Source organism: Leptonotus elevatus, chromosome 5 (assembly GCF_054856555.1).
Source record: "Leptonotus elevatus isolate MCC_2025b chromosome 5, RoL_Lele_1.0, whole genome shotgun sequence".
NCBI classification, from domain to species: domain Eukaryota; kingdom Metazoa; phylum Chordata; class Actinopteri; order Syngnathiformes; family Syngnathidae; genus Leptonotus; species Leptonotus elevatus.
The window spans coordinates 3,466,641-3,489,311 of record NC_141243.1 but is presented as its reverse complement, the minus strand read 5'-3'; the positions used below and the strand labels follow the sequence as shown (position 1 = coordinate 3,489,311).

Below are 22,671 nucleotides of genomic sequence, written 5' to 3'. Positions count from 1 at the left end.
ACATGAAACAAAGAATCACATTTGCAATTATTAACCATATAGCCTCCATTAGCTTAATGCTAACATACAATGAGAAACGCTATAGGCACACGGGCTATCTAATATTAGCATCTACGTGGCAGTATTGTTAAGCAACTGGTGCCTGAACACAAACCACGCAGAAACAAATGAAGGCAGATGATATAACAGACTTACATTCTTTATCCTCTGTGATGACTCCCTAATATGAATACCATACTATATGAATCAGATAGATAAGATTAATGAAAAGCCCCGTCTGCATATGCTTAGTTGCATCTTATAGTTTCTCAATTACTGGTCCACTCAAGGTACATGGAAACCCAATGACAGTTCAGAGTACTCACAGTTGCGTTGCTTTTAAATGAAGGCCCAGCGACGTGGCTGATTATTTGTGCAGGCCCAATACAAATAGGATTATTACTAGTCTGCTGATGACATCATGTAGAATGGGGCATGTGCAGTCTCACAAATAAACTTAATTCATATTCATTTAGTAGTAGAGGCTGATCAAACATGTTGATTTTCAAACAACTAGTATTATTAATAAGAAGGTTGACAAATTTTGAAAACACCTGGTTATTGAATGGTGCCAATTTTGGACTGAAATGTAGGCTAGCCAACACGAGGCTAGCTAGCACTTTGAGCCATTAGCATAGCAAAGCAAACTAAAGTTAGCCAAAAATGCACTTCCACCTAAAGCGTCAAGTTGCAAACAAGACAGCAACATGTTGATTTTCAACAAGACAATAATATTAATGAGCAGGTTGACGAATACAGGAAACGTGGTCATTTAATGGTGCTAATTTTGGACTTACCTGTAGGCTAGCTAACACGAGGCTAGTAGTAAGCACTCTGCGCCATTAGAAAAGCAAACTAACGTTAGCCAAATGAGCATTTCCACCTAAAGGGTCATAAGTTTCAAACATAACTTACCATTATCTAAACTATACTCAATACTCGAAGAAATTGCCTGCCTATGTTGTGCCATGTTTGTCTCTCTAACAAAGAGAAGCCACTGCAACACCAACACACTGCACTACATAAACAAACAAACAACGCAGAGTTAGCTCCTCGGGATTTTTGTCTGAAGGGCACGTTTTTATTTTAATAATAATTCTAAAAATATTGACTCAAGACACTTATTTACCCAAAAACTTCAATGTGAAGCAATACGGAAGCTTTAATCTCCAGCTCCAGTAATTACAATTAGAAAGAAAAAAAAAACAATCTAGACATATGTACACAAATATATACTGTTAGTGTATATACACACTTACATAGAAAATAGTCCTTTTTTTCCCCAGGGTTTGAAACAAGACGGTGACGGCTAGCCCTGCTAGCGGTTTGTTTGGCTAACACGCACACACGCACGCACGAACACACTAAGTAAGAATCTCCATTTTGAAATGTGGCCCCCCCCAAAAAAAGTCTACTCACAGTTTACAATGCATCTGAATATCTTTCAACAGAAATAAAAACATTCAGCCATATGTGGTTGGACGTGTTCTTCTCTTCCCCCCCCTTTACGGTAGCATCAAGTTGAAAAGACAGGCTACGGCACTTGGGGTGATAGCGGGTTGGGCGGGTTCATTCGACGTCCCTGAGCAGGTCGATGCGCAGTGTGAGCTCATTGAAAGACGGACGCAGGCTCGAGTCGTTGTCCCAGCACTCCTCCATGATCTCGTAAATCTGCATGGACGTGACGTCAATTCATTCGTTAACACTCACTCACACCTGTAATTTGAAACTTTTTTTTATCCCCTTGCTGGTACTGCATAATGTTTAACAAACATTCGTTAAACCCATTTTTATTGTCAAATTCCTTTGTTTGCACAATGCACACGTACTACACGAATATGACAATTTTCTAAGTATCACAATTTTTGTTGTGCGAATAATACAGTCTTTGCACAACACAGGGAACTTCAACTTTAAAATCAAAATTACCTCATTCTTTTGCTCTGTTGGAGTGCAATTAGCTATTAATGACATTTGTTTTTGTTTAATTTTATTTTTGTTTGATTGAATTTTTATTTAACAGGATTTCCAGACTTGACTATGGCGGACCCAAACTGCCCAAATTCAAAATAAATAAATGACTAAAAGTGATATTACACACACACACACATATTTTTTAATTATATTTTTTACATTCGTTTTTATTTTCACTTTTAGTCATTTATTTAGTCACAACTTGCAACTTGAGTTGCTGGACAACAAGTCGTGGGTTGGACACCGCGCCGGCTTGCATGGAGAGCTCCAGCAATGGACGACTATCTTGTCCACTGTCACCACGACTTGTTGTCCAGCAACTCAAGTTGCAAGTTGTGACTAAATAAATGACTAAATAAATAAATGACTAAAAGTGAAAATAAAAACAAATGTAAAAAATATAATTTAAAAATGTGTGTGTGTGTAATATCACTTTTAGTAATTTATTCATTTTGATTTTGGGCAGTTTGGGTCCTCTATATTTGTCATGACAGGAAGAAAATCCAGTGAGCGGAAGCCATTAAAAAGGAGATTGTGCGTTTTTGAAGCCACGCCACCTCGATGTAAAGTTGTCCCGTTGTCACAAATGACAAACTTACCTCGGCGGGACAGTGGACGGGCTGTGGCAGTCTGCTGCCCGACTTTAGCAGCTCCATCAGGTGGTAGACGATCAGCTGGCCCTGCTTGTCGTTGCCCATCATGGACATGAAGATCTGACAAGGAGTAAAACCAAAAAAAGATGGAGCACAACAGACTGCTATGCTAACTGCTAAGTCAATAATGCTTTGGCTCAAGTTAGATTGAGCAAGTTAGATTTTGTGGATTACGTCCAGTTTATTAGATTTTTTTTTTGTGTGTCCAGTAAGTGTTTCATTAGCTATTAGAGTGTGTGGTGGCTTACGGCCGGCGGGCTGCAGTTTTTCTCGCTGTGGGTGAAGAGTTCATAGAGCACCACTCCAAAGCTCCACACGTCCGACGCCACGGAGAACCTGCTCTCCGTCAGCGACTCGGGTGCGTACCTGAGGAGGAGAGCTGGCGTCAGGATGCAACGAGGAAGTTGGGAGTGGGCAGGGGGGAGGCTACCAAAAGATGGGGCTCTCTCCTGGCTCTTTGACCATGTAGTACTCCTTGTCCTGAGGGAGGACTTTGGTCAGCCCGAAGTCGCCGATCTTCACCTGCTGCTCGCTTTCCACCAGGATGTTCCGCGTGGCCAGGTCGCGGTGAATGTAGCGCTTGCCGGACAGGTACTCCATTCCCTGCACGCACGCGATACGGGGACGATGCTCGCGAGCGAAGGCAATTTTGTAGAAAAGTGGCGGCAAAGTGGCAGCAGACCTTGCAGATCTGGGAGGTGTAGTGCATCAGCTTCTTGTGGTCGATCCTCTCCTTGTTCTTCAAGAGGTAGTCCCGCAGGCTTCCGAAGGGAAGGTATTCCATGATGAGGCGCAGATTGCGTCGGCCTGACCCAGAGGAAAACATACAAATGAGCTTTGGATTTTTGGTTGTGATGATTAAAAAATTTGGTCATGTTTTTTATGGTCATTTGTTTTGGTCGTGAATTTTGATTGTTAGTTTTGGTCATGACTTTTGGTTACTTTTTTGTGTGAGCCTTGGTCTTAAGATTTTTGGTCATGAATTTTGGTCATGTTTTTTTGGATGTGAGTTTTGGTCATAAATTTTTCGCCTTATAACTTTGTCCTAAGTTTTAGTCATGTATTTTTTGGTTGCGAGTTTTGGTTGTGAATATTTTAGTCATGGTTGTTTTGTTGTAAGTTGGGTTGTAGATTTTGACTGTGACTTATGGATATAAAAACTGGTTGTGAGTTTTGGTAATCGTTTTTAATCATGTTTTTGACATGTTTTTGTCATTATTTTTGTCATTATTTTTGTTGATTTTGAGTCATGTTTTTTTGGATGTGACTTTTTGGAGTGAGACTTGGTCAAGGGTATATATACAAAGTTATAAGATATAACTGTGTCGTTTTAGTCTGAAATGTTAGTCATAAATTATGGTTGTAGGTTGTGGTCCTGATTTTTGGTTCCAAGTTTCGGTTCAGATGGTCACAATTTTCATGTCATGTTTTTAGTCATTTTTTGGGTAAAAAAAATAATAGTCATGGCACTTGGCTTTGGTTTCAGTCAAGAGTTTTGGTTGTGTTTTTAGTCATGATTTTTTATCATGTTTTTGGTAAGATTTTTTGTCGCATATTTTTGGTCATGAGATAAAAATGGTTATAGTATTTGCCAATGATTTTAGTCATGATTTTTGGTCATGTATTTGGTCAAGTTCTTTTTTGCGTTTTTGGTAATGGGTTTTGAACGTGGTTTTAGACCTTGATTTTTTGTTGTTGTAATTGAAGTTTTTTGCTAATTTTTGCTTGCATAATTTGGTTGTGATTGTTTGGGTGTATAGTCTACTTTAAGTTTTTGCTCACAGTCTTTTGGCCATACATACCTGCACTGTAGCAGACACCTTTGTACTTGACGATGTTCTCGTGCTGCAGAGACTTGAGGATGTCGATCTCACGCTCGAAGTCGCGGATGTGCTCCGCTGTGCTGTGCTGCAGCTTCTTCACGGCCACCACCTCGCCCGTGTTGTCCTGCAGAGGGTCGTAGCGGCACATTTCCACGCTGCCAAAGTTGCCCTGAAATGCAAAGATAAACAATGGTCAAGATAAAAAAAATAAGAAAAATTAAAAAAGTAGATGGACGGTCATTATTATAATTTTTTTTGGTGGACATGGATTTAGATTGCATTGTTTTGGTCGTGGTAGAAGGAAGTAATATTTTTTGTAATGAGGTCACACGTTCATAGGTAAGAGTTTTGGTCAATTTTAGAAATGGTATAATAAAAGTTTTGAGGACATGGGGTAAAACATATTTATTTGGTCATGTTTTTGTGTCATGATTTTCAGTCATTAATTTTGGTAAGATTTTTTGGTTATGGTTTTTTTTTGGCTGTTATTAGTCACAGGTTGGTCAGATTTGTGATTGAGTTCATCGTTTTGGTTATGGTTGCATTTTTGGTTAGACTTTTAATAATGCTTTTTAATCATAATGATTTGGAAATGGTTATGGTATCGAGTAATTTTTTTAATTTTGATTTTTGGTCATGGTAGTTTTGGGTCATGAGGGTAATTGTATTTTATTTAGTGATGATTTTTGGTCATGTTTTTGAATATGTTTTTGTTTGATCAGAGTTTTTGTTGTGTTTTTGATCATTCTTTTTGGTCATGATCTTGGTCACAACACTAAAATGTTTTTAGTCATGAAATTTAGTCAGGTTTTGGAAATTTTTAGTCAGGAGGTAAAATAGTCATGTTTTTTTTGGTGCTAACATAAAAATAGTCATTGGTTATGACTTTGGTTATGGTTTTAGTCTAGTCAAATTTTTAGACACATTTTTTTCAGATTTTTTTTGTTGCATTTTAATTTTTGGGGGGGGGGGGCAAGAGATAAAAATGGTCATGGTATCTCATTCACTGCCATTGACAGCTAGACGTCAAAAATTCACTCGAACTATTTCTATTAGTTTAAAATTGTTTCCACTTTTCTTAACAAGAGTATGAAAACCTAGATTTTTTATTGTACATTTAGAACAGATATAAAATTTGTGATTAATCGTGACTTAACTAGTGAAGTCATGCAATTCATTGCGATTAAAAATTGTAACCGCCTGACGCCCCTAATTTTGAATAATCTTTTCTTCTTCTTTTTTTTATCGCGTCAGGCGGTTATTTTTTTTTATTGTAATTAATCGCATGACTTCAATAGTTAACTGTAAATGTTTTCATACTCTTGTTTACAAAAGTGGAAAATATGTTAAACTACTAGAAATAGTTTAAATGAATTTTTTACGTCTATAGCCGTCAATTTGTCACGATTTTTGGTAATTTATTTGTTTTTTGTTTTTTCATGATTTTTGTTTAAAAAAACATTCAACATGGCTGAGCCCTACCTTTCCTAGCTGCTGTAAAAATATAAGGTGTCTCTCTTCAAACTGGGCCGGCTCCTGACTTTCGAAGCCTCCCGAAGTCCAGCCGGAAGCCGCCGTCCGGTTGGGAAGGATGTCGCTGTCCACGATCAGCTCGTAGTCTGTTGGACACGACAACAAATGTGACCTACATTTATCCCTGACAGGAAGGAGAACAGCTTGAGCACATCGACCAACCTGGCGTGAAGAGGCTGTTCAGGTCACGGATGACGGCGCGAAACGACGGCCGGAACGTGGGCTCGTAGTCCGTGCAGTTGCTAATCAGATTGGCCAGCTCGGTCCATTTGGGCGCGGGAAGCTGGTGCTGGTCCTCGTAGAACAGGCATTTCTGGAGTAGTGGGGAAATGTGATTTTTGGTAATTGATTTTGGTCGTGGTTCTTTGTTCTTTGGTCACGGTTTAAGGGTACAGTACATACAAGGATTTCAATTGATGTATGTATTTGAGTTCCGTGTCTTTGGTCAAGTACTTTTGTGAACTTGGCCGTGTGTCATGGTCAGATTTTCTTTGGTCCTGATTTATATTGTTACGCAATTCCTTCAACAGTCACCTTGGAGTCGTCCAGCGCCGCGAGCGGCCTTTCTCCGCCGCTACAGAGTTCCCAGAGAGTGACGCCATAGCTCCACTTGTCCGCCGCCAGGCTCAGGTTGGCGGGGTCGTCGATGCACTCGGGGGGCACCCACGGGATCCTCTCGATCAGAACTGGCCACAAACAAAAATACACACACACAGCCATCGGTTGTTGAAGACAAATGCTGTTTTAGTTTTTATAACGGTGCCTTGACTAATGAGTTGAATTCATTTCATGACCAAGCCACGTTCCATAAATAGATTTTCTCTAGTAAAATGAATTGAAATGTCATGATTCTGATCCTGCCCCCCAGAAACCACCACTCATTTTTCATATCATGTTTGTAAAAAAAAGAAAAGAAAAAGGACTGTACTGTAAGACATTAGAAAATAATGTAAATGTAGCTGCATACTCACTGTCTTTAGGGAGGACAGTGATGCTGATGCCGGGGTCGCTCAGCTTGATGAAGGGCGGGTTCCCGGCCCGGCGGTCTTCCTCTCGGATCAGCAGGACGTTTTTGGCGCACACGTTTCCGTGGACCAGGCGCTTCTCTTCCTGCACATCGGGCAGAAAAAACGGTGATGAAGAGAACGGTTGAAGCAATGGTATTTATTACAAAAACGGCCAGCAGGTGACAGCAGAGTATAAGAGATCAACCAGGGCCATGTTGCAAAAACTGATTTGTGAATAATGATGAAAGCTATATTCCTAGCTTAGCTATATTCTAATGCTAATTGCCGCACAACAAACAGATAGAGGTATACTTTTTTCTAATGAAAGAAGAGACTCTAATCTTTCTTTTGGAACGTTTTTATAGCAATAAAACACAATATTCTGTGGGCCTTGCAAAATCTGTCAAAATCCAGTAAAACAGCCGGGAGCGAAGGGGGTTACTTCAGTGAAAATGGCTCAGAGTGAATGAGTTAATATATAAAATTAGTTTTAAAGATGGGTCTATATATCTCATTACAGCATTTTTCCTTAAAATTGTATAAAAATAATAATTTTCTATTCTTCTCATTTCTAGCTCTTGACCCTAAAACGGCCACAAGAGGGCAGTCGAAAGAGTTACCGCCCGCCATCGTGTGCACCGATACCTTGAAATAAGGCAAAGTATCGGCCCAATATCGATACCTGGTATCGGTGCTCGCCTGTACTTAGTTTTTGGTCATGCATACAATTTTACTGATTGCTTATTTTTTCAGATGGATTCAACCTTAGAACTACCGACTACATACCAGGAAGTTCATGGCCCAGGCGAGCTGTTTGGCCACCTCCAGCTTCCACAGGATGTTCAGCGAGTTCTTCTTCTTCTTCAAGTAGGTGTCCAAGGAGCCAAACTTCACATACTCCTGCACCATGATGTCTGAAGAGAGGCAATATCAGTTACCCCATTGGCCTCTCAGTTTAACTCACAAACGGCACCTTGACACTTTTGAAAAAATACGGGCTCCTTAAATAAGGAACAGACTTTTCTCTGGATGAGAAAAGGTTTGTTGAATCTTACAAGTGAGCGTGTTTGCGGCGTTGACTTACTTTCCTCGCCACACACGCACACGCCGTAGTTGAGAACCAAGTGCTTGTGGGAGAGCTGGCTCATCATGCTGGCCGCTTCAAAGAAAGACTGCCGGGAGAGCAAATAGGAAACCCAAAAAGAAAAGAAAAAAAAAAAGAAAAGAAAATGTTCAAATGTTTTTTTTAACAGGATACACAAACACATTGTCTTTCTACAGCCAACAGACAAAGCTTACACTTATTAAATTAAAATGTAATTCTCCATGGTCAGCAGCGGGTACCTCGTACCTCCACTTTTAAAAATCATAAACTGCCTTATTCACTAGCTCCATTGGAACGCAGAAAACCATTACTGTGCCTTTTGGAAAGAGAGAGAATACTACATGAAATGCCTCCAAAAACTAATACATTGGTTAAAAAAAGGATGAGATCTAGATTGAAAGCCATTTGACCCGAATTGTATGATTCAATTCAGTCAATAACAAGGAATTTTTGAGCAAAATGTAATTTTTGTAAGTTTCAATTGGCCAAAATGTACGTATTTGATATAAACACAGTTCAATATTGATCTATTTAAAAAGCTTGAGGTGCTGCAATTTTACCACTTGCTGTTGACTAAAAATGTGCCTAAGGCATAGGTGTCAAACTCCGGTCCTCGAGGGTCGAAGTCCTCCAGGTTTTGGAGGTTTCCCTCTTCCAACACAAGCTGATTCCGATCAGCAGGATCGTTATCAGGCTTATGCAAATCTTGCTGATGAGCTGATCATATATCAGCTGTGTTGGATAAGGGAAACATCCAAAACCTGCAGGACTCCGGCCATCCAGGACCCGAGTTTGACACCTATGGCCTAAGGGCTCAGGTAACGACTGTCACGGCTCACCTGTTGTCTGGGTTTGGTCATGTGACATTCGTAAGATGAGCCCTTAGGCACTGTGAGCAAAAGTGGCAGCACAATAAATAAATATTTTTAGGATGACCAATTATATTCAAGTTTTAAATGTCATTTTTTTCCTTTCTCTGTTTGATTTTCCATTTATTAAAAAGGGCTTTTAAAAAAGCAATGGTGTTCAATTTCAGCTCTTTAAAGGAGAACAAGCATTTTAAACCGTTTCCGTAGGTCTTACTAACATACCCGTTGGCATATTTCATCAACAAATCACATTTGACAATACAGCTTGCCATGCTCTAATTGGCACGTTTCATTATGTCTCATTTGTCTCTTTTTTTCCTAATATTTTATTTATAATTTTCTAGCTTTCCAATGACATAAAAAAAAATTAAGGTGTAAAAAAAACAATTTCAATCTGAAATGTGATATTTGGGGGGGAAATGAGAGATGTTATTTGAAAGCCATTTCGCCAAGCCCTACCTCAGAGTAGTTCCTGTGGGCCTGGTCCAGGACTTTCATGACCACTTCGGTTTGATGCACGAGTCCGTAGTCTCCAAGCTCCTTGCGCACACCTTTAAATATTTTAGTAAACGTCCCTTGGCCAAGGCTCTCCATCTGACGAATGTCACAGGAAATGCAGGTGTCATAAGCAAAAATAATAAAGGGCTAAAAGTGAATTAAAAAAAGAAAAAAACTTACAAACTCCAGATCTTCCTTCTTGATAGTGTGAAAGACCATCTGGCTGACATTGGGCCGATGCAGTGACGGTGAGGGAGGAATGTCGGACGCCTTGTTTCTCCGGCATACCAGCAGACAGGACTTTTCTAATAAGAAAAAAACATTCGTATTAAAACGTCTTTCTGGCTGTGAGGGAACAAATTGACAAATGCCCTGCATGAACAACAAATTAAAGTTACTAAGACCAACAGACATGTTTTTTTTTTTATGAACCTGGGTTCAATTCAAATAATGCTAAATCATTTCCTGAAAAATGTTGATTTGAGATTACATCTTACGAACTCTTATTTTTTTAAATTAAATTATATTTGTTTGGATGGTACACATATTTTCAAAAAAAAAAATAAAAAAAGTAACTAGTTCTACAATATCTTGAATATTCGTCTATGCATATTTGCTGTTTTGTTAATAGTTTTGGTCTATTACTAATAGAAAAAAACCTTTAGATTAGGTTTATTTCTTATTTTTGGGGGGTTGAGTTTATCATGATCTTTCTTTTTTTTGTTATACTGTTGGTTGTTTAGAGATGCAGACTTTATTTAAGACTTTTTTATTCAATTCAATTAAAAATATACAAAGCAAGTTAGATGTGTTCAGCATTAAATTTGGACATCAATTTTGGTCATAATTTAGGGAGTTTTTGGTTATATATTTTTCTTCCACATTTATGTTTTGGTCATGGTTCTGGTCATTATTTTTTTCTCTACTTTGGTCTCTGTTTTTTGGTGTTATTTAATATTTTGAGTCCCTGGTTTTAGGTCACTGTCTTTGGGTTTGATTTTTGGTCTCGTTTTTTTGGTTGTTGTTTTGGTAATGTTTTAATGTTGTAGTTATGCTCAGAGCTTTTGTCTTGTCAAGGTTTCTTTCTGGTCATGGTTTATGGTATCTGGTTTTTGGTCACTAGCTTCTGTTCACAGATTCGGTTCATGGTTTGTGGTCTTCGTTCTTGATTGGATTTTCTGGTCTAGATTTTTTTTTTCTTTTGAGCTGAACACAAGACTCTGCAAGTGACATCATACAGTACATATTCCCCACCAAATCATCGATTTTCCATTCATCTTTACAGTTGGCGCTTGAATGTACCCCCTCCTCTCTTCTGAGAAAAATACATTCGCCACACACAATTCTCCCATGTAGAAAATGCGCTCGATTGAAGACAATGAGTTCTTGTCCTCCATAATTTCTTGTTTTTAGACAAGACAAGCAGCTACAATACGAGGCGCTTTATACAAACTGTTTGAAAGACGAGCCTTAGGGAATTAGCATGGAGCCAATGCTGTGGAAAAGTGGCAAGAGCCCTGCTGGAACACTTTTATTTTTAAAGCATCCTCTTTGACAAGCACGGGTATTGTTCCACAGGCGCACGGATTAATGGCTTCGACTTAACTTAAAAAAAAAAAATTAGCTTTGTGTTGCAAAGGTACAAAAAAAAAAAAACACCTTTCCCAACAACATACATTTTAACATCACTACATTAGCTCCGTGTGTTTCATGATCAATATTAAGGTCCTTCCACTCATTAACTCGCAGCCATTCTCCCTGAAGCAACCCCCTTCACTCCCGGCTCTTTTACTGGATTTGGACTGATTTTGCAAGGTCCAGAGAGTATTCTGTTCTATTGCTATAAAAAATGGAACCTACCAAAAGAAAGATTAATCTCTCTTCTTTCACCAGGAATTTATTTTTATTTTTATCTGTTTCTGTTTTGCAGCAATTAGCATTAGCATATAGGTAAGTTTAATCATTATTCACAAACCTGTTGAAAACACTGGCAAAAAGAGTTTTTGCAACATGGCCCTGGCTGATCTCTTCTACTCTGCTGCCACCTGCTGGCCGTTTTTTTGTAATAACTATGATTGCTTCATGTCAGAAGCTGTATCAAAGCCTTCTGTATGCTCTAGCATAAAAAAACAAATACGTTTTTGGGAGTGAAGGACAAAGTATAAAAAAAACAAGTATTTATAAGTTTTTGGGGTTTGAATGAGTTAATTGTTTTTAAGTTTTTAAGAATTTAGTGCCTACCTTTAGATTTCGGAGCACAGCACTTGCTGAACTGGAAAATGAAGCTATCGGAGCGCACTGCTTCCTTTTGGTAGCAGCCCAGTAAATCCTTCAGGCTGCTGAAGTTCCTCTTGGTTCCGCTGAGATTGAACTCGCCGCTGGCCGATCTGGTGATCTGGCAGTGTTTGTACTCGACTGAGTCATACACCTGGGAGAAGGCACAAGGAAAAGCAGCAAATCAAAATCACAATGTGTTTGTAGTATAATGGTATATTCAAGGCTAGATGTTGAATAGACAAGAGTTATGCCAGATATGCCAGAACCGAGATCGTTTTGCGGAGATAAGTGTCACATTTTTCTCGGTTCTCTGTGCCACCACAGATAAACGTCAGCCTTTGCCAGGCCAATCGCTGTTCTTTTGGGTCCAGAATGCGTGCTTAATGTGTTCAGGAGATAAAACTAGTTTGCCAATTCCGATATGAATACAATTTCCCTTTGTTCTTTGCATACCTCAATGGGGAACGTCAGAAAGTACTTGTTGAAGTCCTTGGGACTGCATCTTAATATGTACAAGCCACGCTTGTTTGACGATCTCTGAAGTCGGTTGATGGCGAACTCCATCCTACGAGGAAAGTCACACTCCATCATCAGAGATCACAAGTAGCTTAAAATGATGAAGTAAAAAACAAAAAACAAAAAAAAACAAGTAGCTTTAAATAAAAAGCCTGTTTTCTGATCACTTACGAGACCGGGCCATGGCAGTGGCAGGCGATGGCCTCCACCAGCCTAGGGGGCGCTACTTCTTTGCAAAGGTAGTGATGCGCGTCCGCAGTGAGCCGATAGTGGCCGTCGATCAGGGACACGAAGGACAGCGCTTCAGATAGACTGGGGAACTCCAACTCCTGGAAAAAAATGACAATTGGATAAATACACATTGTATATTATTTTTTCCTTTATTTCGGTAAGTAATGTTTATCGTATTGCATGTTTGCAAAAACTACAAATCAGATTTCCACAAAATGGAGGAATGATGTAACAGGCTATTACATTTGATGCAAATCCCAGGCAGATACAGGATTTCGCTCTCTTTTTTTTTTTTTTTAATCATCAGTTTCTGGTTCACTGAAAAGGCAAAAGTCTTATATTTTAAAAAACACTTTGGATGGGAGAATGTCAAATGTTTTGAACAGTTTTCTTCCAAACCAATTAGTGCATCAAACAACACTGCAGAACTGCTGAATTCCTCGCTTCGCAATAATAGGGGTTCTATATAGTCCGGCTTGCGAGAAAAGAAAATGGCGGATCTTGCCTTTGAGGGGAGAAAATCTGTTAAACTAGGAACAAAAATCTGAACGGCTTCGCTCACAGACACATTTTCAGAAATAAACAGCTTACAAAAAATAAAAATACTCTGTTGTGTAATTTCCCCCTAAATGGGTAGCTAGCAATTAACGTCAATTTTCAATTATATGTCGCATTATAAATCCACTTTTTGCCTTTCAGTGCCATGCTGAAATTACCAGGTTCTTGCCATCCTGCTTGTTGATGTTGACCAGGCGGCTCTCAGAGGTGGCCTCCTTGTTGGCCTGTTTGATGCTGATGTCAACAACTTCCGGAAAGTCACACAGTGTCTGCAGCTCCTGGGGGGAAGGGAATGGGGGGGGGGGGGGAGATGATGATGATCCAACAACATTGAAGTCAAGAGAAGTAAATACCTGCTGGAAAGGTGATGGGCAAAAAATTATAAAATCATAGATGTGTGGCAGTGGGTAAAGATGTTCAGCCTTGAAAAAGTGGAAGCTGCAAGGCCCAAAATTCTGAAGTTTACAAAGATTATTTGAGGAAAAAATGCCTTTAAAATAGGGCTTATGGTTTATTATTTATTTTCCACAAATACTGTCTTGTAATGTGCAATATTTTTTCCCCAGATATAAATGTTTTCTATATAATGGATTAAAACACATTTTCCTGCTTCTTTTCAAAAACACATAATGGACCGTTTTAATATGATCAACACAATATTAAACCCAAGCGATTGTTAGATTTGAAATGAACATTTCATTTTGATCATAAAAAAAGCAAGGTCATGTTTTATGCAATTTAATAAATGGAAAAGTTTACTGAGATTAAATTGATTAAAGGGTTAGGGTTGATTATAAACACTTGACTTTTTAAGAATGTGAGACTGCTGAGTAGCAAGTCAATTGTCAATTTTTGTAAAGGCAAAACGACAATCGGGCCAAACTTGAGCATTTTTTCTTCATTGCTTCTCAGACTGATTTGTTAGGGTAGGGAAGTAGGAACAGATGACATTTCCATTCATTCCAATTGGGAAAGACGATTATATGGTATGGGAATATCGTCTTTGCAGCTTACAAAGCACAAAAGTATTCCAACATTTAATATTTACGGTCCAGCGGGTCCACCACGTGCACCAACCTGGTCGGAATCTTTCAGCTTCTCCCGGCACCACTGGATGCCGGTGTCGGCGGCCACCAGCAGGATGAGTTGGCCACTGGACCCCTCGCGGACCTGGAAGGTCTCCGTGTAGAAGGCCTTCTCCAGCGACTCCATGCTGATGAGATACTTGAGCTTGAGGTCGCGCGCGGTGGTACGGAACTGGCTGAACTGCTGGACGAAGCGCTTGAAGCGGAAGCGGATGCGCTTGCGCGTCAGGAAGCTGCAACCCTCGATCTGCGCGCGCATGTCCTTGGGCAGGAACGTCTTGTAGCTGTGTGCAAAACACAGGCTGGAAATTAACATGGTGGACAAAATATGGCCCTGCTCTTTAATCTGGCAGGCTAAACATTTACACTATCAAGTAGCCTGCAATATTGGTCGCAATAATTTTGCTGTTTTCCCTCCCTCCTACATTTGGCCAATTTAATAGAATTTAATTATTTTTATTCGTTGATCTCATTAAGTTGTTATTGATTCATTGTAGGAAAATGGATGGATGGATTTATTGTAATAATAGAAAAATATTTAAATATTAAAAATAAAATGAAGGATTTTACATTACTTTTATTGCATTTTTTATTTTATTAAATATTGGTTAATGTGTTTATTGTAAATTGAAAAATATTCATGTTTAACTAAATAATTATAATCAAATTAATTATAATAAAAAATGATACCTTTTCAAATGTAAAAATTACTTCATTACTAAAATAAACAATTTTGTATAAAATACAAAAATATGAGTAAAATGAAAACATTTACACTTTCTAAATCAAATAACTGGTGAATTAGTTATACAATTAACATGAATAAGATTATTACACAAGCATGCATATTTGATTAATAAAATCAACTCTACAGTACATAAAATACAAAAATATGAGTAAAATTTAAAGTTTTTTGTAATTAAAAGATTTTAATTTGTATAAAATACAAAAATATTAGTAAAATAAACGATTTTAAATGTATAACTCAGTAATCATGATCTAATTATTACAAATTATGCAATTGAATATTATAAATCCTTATTTTACTGTTAACATTTGACTATATTACTAAGATATTGTCACTTTTTCATTTAATCCACGAATGACCTAAAACGTGGGCAATCCATGGTCGCCATGGTAACAACAAGCACTTACCTTCCTGCAAGGTGCTATTTTAAGGCACAATTATCACATACAGTTGCTATAGTGAGCAACTAATCTTGTCGATGAAGACTAGACTTTAATGTTATTCTAATAAAAATATGAAGTCTGCCTACTGCATACATACAGCATGGCTTGACTGCATTGTCTGTCAAATTTTAACGGGAAGGGCCACATTAGTTAGGCGAAGCAATTGCGGGAAAAAAAAGAAAAAGAAAAAATAAGTTAATTATTAACTTTAATTAATTAATTAATTAATTAAAAAATATAATCTAAAACTTGAAGAAATACAACAAATATTCTTGATAATAAGAATACTCGGTAGGCCTGATTAAAGAATGTAGCGACGGAATAATACATCTCCATGACAGTTTTTTTCAACACAGACGAGGTGGCCACCTTGTAGTGCGGTAGATGTCCAGCAGCGCCATCTGTTTCTCGTTGGCGGTTCGCGTCATGTCCAACACGGCCATGCCGAGGCACTCCTCCTGGGTCTCGTGCGAGTTGGACAGCTTGACCAAACCGCTGATGAAATCGTTCCTCCACTAAAAGGATCAGAAAGGTTCGACAATCTTATCAATATTTCCAGACAAAAAATGAAGACACCAGAAACAAGTCATCTTTGCTACCAAACAGCTGCTACCCATAACAGGTGGTGGTGTCCTCGGGAATGTTTCGTATTTATAAAAAAATATATATATAAATACTTTAAGGACAATGAAGAATAATGTGAATAATGGTGACTGGTTAAGAGGATAAATAAGGATATTGGAACTGTAAATACTGGAAACTTCCAAGTAGCCTATTTTTTCTTAAACAACCACTTTATAATCTTTTATGTTTTAATTTTTGTTTGTTTTGTCAGTTTACTTAGTAGATGAGAATCCAGGATTTTAATGTTTCCCTTTGTTTCTTAGTGAATAATGCCACATTTTTCTCTCTCCTGTCCAATTAAGAATATGTACCTTACAATTTTATTTTTATTTTTACTTTTTGCTATGTGTACCAACTGACTATCATATCAGGAAATGGATTATAATTGCACTGAAATGATTCAATGCATGTTAGCTTTCAGCGTCAGATGACATAAAAAATAAATAAATACACCATTAGCCATGATTTCGAACAAGTCAAGTTAGCTCAGTGGTTAGCGCAATTGTCTTCCACCACGCAGTACCTGGGTTTTAGTACTTTAGTAATTTATCTTTGAATTTACTTCATGCATTCAAATCTAAGCATTCAGCTTTTCAGCATTCCCACGCAATTTCTGCAGAAATTGCACTTTGTCTAGTTGTTATTAACTCATTCACTCGCAGCCATTTTCACTGAAGTAACCCCCTTCACTCACGGCTGTTTTAATCAATTTTGACTGATTTTGCAAGGCCCACAGAATATTGTGTTCTATGGCTATAAAAACACGAAACCTATCAAAAGAAAGATTAAAGTCTCTCCTTTCATCAGGAAAAAAAAGTATATTTCTATCTGTTTCCGTCTTGCAGCAATTAGCATTAAAATATAGCTAAGTTTCATCGTTATTCACAAATCTATTTAGAATTCTGAGTGAATTGAGGTTATTTTCAACATGATCCTGGTTCATTTCCTATGCTCTGCTGCCACCTGCTGGCCGCTTGTGTAATAACCACCATTTCTTCAACCGTTCTTTGCCGTTTAGAGGCTGCATCAAAGCCTTCTGTACGCTCTAGCATAAAAACAAACTTATAAATATGTCTTTGGGACACTTAAATCATTTAAAATAGACCGCATTTATAAGTTTTTGGGACAAGACAAATATTTTACATTGGAAAAAAACTCAGGGAAAACCACCAAAAATAGGTTATGTAACTTCTGCCATTTAGCGGAAGAGCATGTCATAAATAAGCACAAATATTTAAATTTGTAGTAAATGTGAAATTGTAATTATTTCCCGTGCCTCTTGAACCTTGAGTGTCCTTGTCCCAGGCACTTACAACTGATACCCTACGACCCCGCTCAACACTTCACCCCCTCAACGCTGAACAAGCAGCATACTCACCTGATGAAACAGGTATGACATCACATTATCATCCAGAACGGGACTTTCCGATCCCTTTGCGACGCCGTAGCGATAAGCCCGGGATGGCCCACCGCTGTACCAGCCAGGGTAGTAGTACCTGCGGCGAACGCACGACACGCTACGTTACTCGACACGTTTGGAGCGTCGACGAGCTAAATTGTCGTACGCGACCTTATTCTGAAAAACACTTCTTCGGAGGCGGAGTCGTCGAGATGGAAAATGTGGTTGGGAGAGAACCATAAGCGATCTCGCTCCCTGAATAGGCCGAAGAGATTGAAATGCAAAGGCGATATACCTGCGGACGCACAAACAAAAGCAAACAAAACACACACAATGAAGGAGGGACTGCAGCTCCAACGAGTCATTGACAGAAAATATATTGGTAACAAGACATAGCGATAAAAATAAATAAAAATAAAATAAAAATACCTTGACTGTACCAAAATCCAATGTTTGGCTATAGCGTATCACAAAATTACAACAATATTGTCCGCTGACGCCACACAGTCTACGCAGAACGCATATCTTGGATTGTCTCAATCCGGACAGTTCATTTGAGGACTGAACTGCTCAGTGGGAACTTTTGTGAGGAAACTACACAGCATTTCATCCGAGGGATACGTGTAATAAAATGTTTTTAGTGCCAACACAAATGAGCTCAAGGCCTATAAATTTGGTTGTGAACGTCAACAGTGTTTGCTCTATCGTCAAACCTACAACATTCGATTCCAACAACATGCTGGTGAAGCTGAGCTTCTCTTTATCCTCCATTTTAGTGATCCCATAAGTGGCGAAAGTACTCAAACTCTCCACTAGGGTGGAAGATTAGGCTTAAACGACTTTCAAAATGATGTAATTGTGATTTAATATGCGATGACTTCCTCAAGGTCCTCTTCCCGTGTATATTTTTAACAAAAACAAAAAAAACTATATAGGTACATAAATATTTTGGTCATAGGTTAATCTTATGTTAAAAATAAAGGCAAATGAACCACAAATTAATAATATGAATGACGGTTTATTTATCTACTTCAATTAGTGTTGTCAACTTACAGTCTTAAGCATACATTGCAACAAATTCACAAAATTCTACCAAACAAGTGTGATGTAAACATAACTCAGTACCGGCAAATCAGAAATCAGATTAAAAATTTTGAATAATCAATATCGAATGGATTTTCCTTTTCGAGCCTGATTATGTGATTATAAGTGATTGATTCAGTGTAAGTGATTATAACGCGCGATACTTTCATTGATAAACTAATTCATTTAACCAGCTATTGCCTAGCAAAATTTAATGCTTGTGAAGTTTTTATCATGTAGTGTCCTTGATATTTAAGAAGAATTGATGTTCCATCATTAAACAATATCGATTGAAGTGAATCGAAAAAAATCTAAATCAAACTGCCATTGACGGATATAACGGTAAAAATTTAATTTGAACTATTTCTATTAGTTTAAATTTTTTTTTCCACTTTTGTTAACAAGAGTATGAAAACCTATAATTTTTTATTGTACATTTAGAACAGATATACAATTTGTGATTAATTGTGAGTTAACTACTGAAGTCATGCGATTAATTACGATGAAAAATTTTAATCGCTCGACGCCCCTAATTTTTAATAATATTTTTTCTTTTTTTTTTATCACATCAGGCGATTAAAATTTTATAATTGTAATTAATCGCATGACTTCACAAGTTAACTCACGATTAATCAAATTTTATACCTGTTCTAAATGTACAATCATTTTTTCTAGGTTTTCATACTCTTGTTAACAAAAGTGGAAAAAATGTTACACTACAAGAAATTGTTCAAATTATTTTTTGACGTCTATAGCCGTCAATGGCAGTGAATGAGTTAAGCACTGACCTTATTGTGTCACTATACAAATCAAATATATATATATTTTAAAAATAAAGCCTACCGACCACCCGACCGAAATTAAGTAAAAGTTTGTTTTGTTTTTTAACTGTTCAGCCAAAGCACAGATACTTGTGTTTATATATATATTTAAAAAAAAAAACCTCTCGTAAATGTAGATGTACCGATCGCTTCCATTATTAGTACAGTCACTAAAATCAATCCAAAACGTTGACCAGTACTCACTGCATGCTTTGGCGGCGGCGATGCAGAGCTCCTCCGCCACATAATCGCCGGCCGGGTAGGCCAGGAATTTGCATTCGGACTCTCCGTGGATGCTGTGATACAACTGAAGCCTCAGAACGGTGGCGGCGGTGCCAGCGGACGGATTCGTGTCCGCACACTCCCGATGGGCGCTTCCGTTGCGGTGGAGCACCGCGTGGCACGCGTCCGGCCTAGAGTCCATGGCAACGCGCCACCTTCGGACAGTTACAAACAAAGATTAGAAAAAAATGGAATTGAAAAAAAAAATGGACACCTATCAATAAAACAGCGTTAATAATAGCTCTGATCGATTTTCCCTTTCGCTCAGCTTGAAAATGGTTGACTTTTCTCCCATAGACAGCTTCTCTGGTCGTCACGTTTGCTTAACAGCAAATGCAGTTTTCACAGGTGAGACGAAAACAAGCACAATCTAATATTTAAGAAATGAAAAAAGGCAACACCTGAGCAACTAGAAACACTCATCAGTCACATGTACACTTTTTTTTCCTTGTTCTTTCAAAAAAATAGAAGAGAATATATATTTTTTTTAATAGTTAAAGGAAAACTAGTGCACAAGGTCAATAAAAAAAGTATACTTTATATAATCTTGCCCCCCCCCCCCCACCTCAAAAAGGGAGAATATATTTGAGTGGATGATCATTTTTCATAGCTGGGCTATTTTCCCCTTGGGTAACCATTGCGCAATTCGTAGTAATTACATCAGGGTTGAAAAAACAAAAACAAGAAGGGGTCATATAGCGTTTACGGAAAACAAACAGTAACAACAAGCCATTATTTAATTGTAATGTTATGTTGCAGGCCAAATTGGCTTGTACAATTTTAACTGTGGAAAACACTGCATTGCAACCATTATGACACATATACTTGTCTCAAATAATTACAAATGTGGTTCTAGCAATGGTCTTTGACACGTCATGGTCGTGTGTTGTGAACTTTTTTCATACGCCTTAGCTCACGAAAGGTCGGGAAACACTGCAAGAGTCTGACATATAAATTCATGCAAATTCATAGTTTACCAAGTGTGCGTTCACGGCGTTTTACACTCTGCAAACAGTCTGGGAAGCCATGCTTTTAGCAACGAGCGCAATCGTTTACTCACAGGAAATCCATTTTGTCGACTTCAGCAAAAAAGAAAAAAGAAAAACATTAAGTTGCATCATTTCAGCCTTCCAACAAAAAAGGGCACATGAACATTATTTTCTTGCTTTCAAAATGGGAGGGTGCTTAAAATAACTTCATAATATCCATCCATGCATACATTTTTGATACGGTTTGCCCTCATTAAAGTGGCGGGCTAAGGTGGTCTATCCCCGCTGACTTTGCATGACTGGTCGCCGTTTGCCAATTGCTAAGATGCAATGATTGATTAGATGGACAACTAATTGATGATCAAATTAATTGAAAAAGATTTTTGAAAGTCGATACATCGTTTGGATACCTTTTATTTGAATTATACAAATGCACGGACTACCAGTTTCTCAACAATAAATAAATGCTATCCGATTTTTGCAGTCAAGGATGTCGTACCCACTGGAATCAATGCTGGCAGCCAGACTAAACTTGGGAGAAAGTATATTCAATCTGAGCAACCATTTGAGCGTGAATGCACGCATACCAAGACAATTGTTACATGTTTGTAAATTCTGTTACATTCTAAAAAGTAACTGAATTCTAATTCGCACCTACTTTTGCAATTAGAGTCGGGGGTCCTCTGTATACATGTTTTGTGCTGTTGGAGTGAGCAGGATTCGAACCCAAAACCTGCCAACTGTGAGGCAGGTGTGCTCAGCACTACGCCACTCTGTTGCCGAGCTTCATGACAAGATGACCCAGTGTGTGTGATTTGGTGAAATGCCAGAAAAAAAAGACAAATTAAGTCTAAGCAGGTAACCTAGTGACGTCACAGCAAAAAATAACCTTTTGTATCTCCGGTGACAAGTTTATCAGCGTATATGGGTAATATGGTGTTTAAATAGTGGAGCTGAAGGTGATATGCGACGGGAAGTCAAACACTTACTTGGCGAGATGAGCAGCCAGCGGTGCGGCTAGCCGGCTAGCTCGCTGCTAGCTCCCCGTAGGCCACCAGCAGTCCGGACGACTTTGACAGCTCACACTTTTCTTTGGAAATGTAATTTAAAAATAATAAATCCTCCAGCGAATACGCTCCAAACAGTTCCCGCTTGACTCCATCCTCACCGCGTTGCTTCTAAACTGGCCGCTTTTGGGAAGCCCAACAGTGCCAGTTCCCCATATCGCTTCCCTCTCCCCCCCCCCCCCCCCCTCCCCACCCCCTGACGAGCAACTTTATCCCGTTGGTCTTACCTCGTCAACATAACTTTAAAGTTAACCAGAGCTCCCGTAGCATAAATGACAGAAACGATACCCCGGTTCGCCCACTATATCGCCGCTACGACCGTGCGAGCGGTCCATTGGGTTTATCGGGATAACTTATCCACTTGTTGCACTGCAGTGCTAACTGCGCGAGCTTGCTCCGCTAGCTAGCTTGAAAGCTGCTGAGGGCTCAAGTCAACAAGCGGCCTCTCCCACCGCCACGCGCGCTGCGTTCAGGTGCAGCGGAAATCCCACGATCCATAGGTTCGGTGCGTGTACTTGTGAGCGCTTTGTCGTCGGCAACTTCTACTCGTAAATGTTTTACATGTCAGTACTAGTAGCATGTAGTCAACTAGTGCACAGTTCTGCCTCACTACAGTAATCTTAATATGTAGTCTTAATATGCCAAAGTTGGGGCATGTGGTAAAACTACTTTTCTACCTTCCTGCATTCAGTACCTGTTCAATAATTGTCAATCTTTCTATTACTGAAGTAAAATATGAGTTTTTTTTTGTAGTAGTAAGATCAATTTTGTCTTTTGCAATGCATTACAATATTATCTTGCTGTGAAAACTCAATATATACACAAATGTACTGTAAAAAAAATAATATTGAATGAGCTGAAATCTTATAATAATTATGTGATACTTATTAATACAGAGAATGCAACAAGACTGGCTTTACTTATTGAAAGATTATATCTGTGAGTTATTTTCTTTTCTTTCTATTTTAAACTCTTGCCATTTATCCTTTGCACGTAGTATGGAAATTCCCCGTCATGTTCCTCTATTTTTGTCGGTTTGATTGTATT

At 38.5% G+C, this 22,671-nt stretch overlaps 1 protein-coding gene across 4 annotated transcripts; it reads right to left on the bottom strand.

Annotated features, from left to right (window-relative positions):
- Nucleotides 1-1,098: 1,098 nt before the first annotated feature.
- Nucleotides 1,099-21,783, bottom strand: jak2b (Janus kinase 2b). Of its 4 annotated transcripts, XM_086075987.1 has the most exons (25): nt 21,547-21,783; nt 21,216-21,341; nt 19,491-19,723; nt 17,554-17,677; nt 17,362-17,479; nt 15,729-15,874; nt 14,161-14,452; nt 13,242-13,361; nt 12,466-12,623; nt 12,232-12,343; nt 11,743-11,929; nt 9,682-9,806; nt 9,463-9,597; nt 8,114-8,201; nt 7,816-7,943; nt 6,994-7,132; nt 6,557-6,708; nt 6,185-6,335; nt 5,972-6,108; nt 4,469-4,658; nt 3,349-3,473; nt 3,097-3,269; nt 2,915-3,032; nt 2,613-2,726; nt 1,099-1,710 (listed from the first exon to the last, which is right to left on the bottom strand). In XM_086075987.1, exons 3-25 carry the CDS (start codon nt 19,708-19,710, stop codon nt 1,609-1,611), a joined length of 3,354 nt encoding a protein of 1,117 aa, XP_085932113.1. In that variant the 5' UTR covers nt 19,711-19,723; nt 21,216-21,341; nt 21,547-21,783; the 3' UTR covers nt 1,099-1,608. The 4 variants fall into 4 exon arrangements, with proteins under 4 accessions (XP_085932113.1, XP_085932112.1, XP_085932111.1 ...); XM_086075986.1 differs by lacking the exon at nt 21,216-21,341; XM_086075985.1 differs by lacking the exons at nt 21,216-21,341; nt 21,547-21,783 and adding an exon at nt 20,629-20,647.
- Nucleotides 21,784-22,671: the final 888 nt, after the last annotated feature.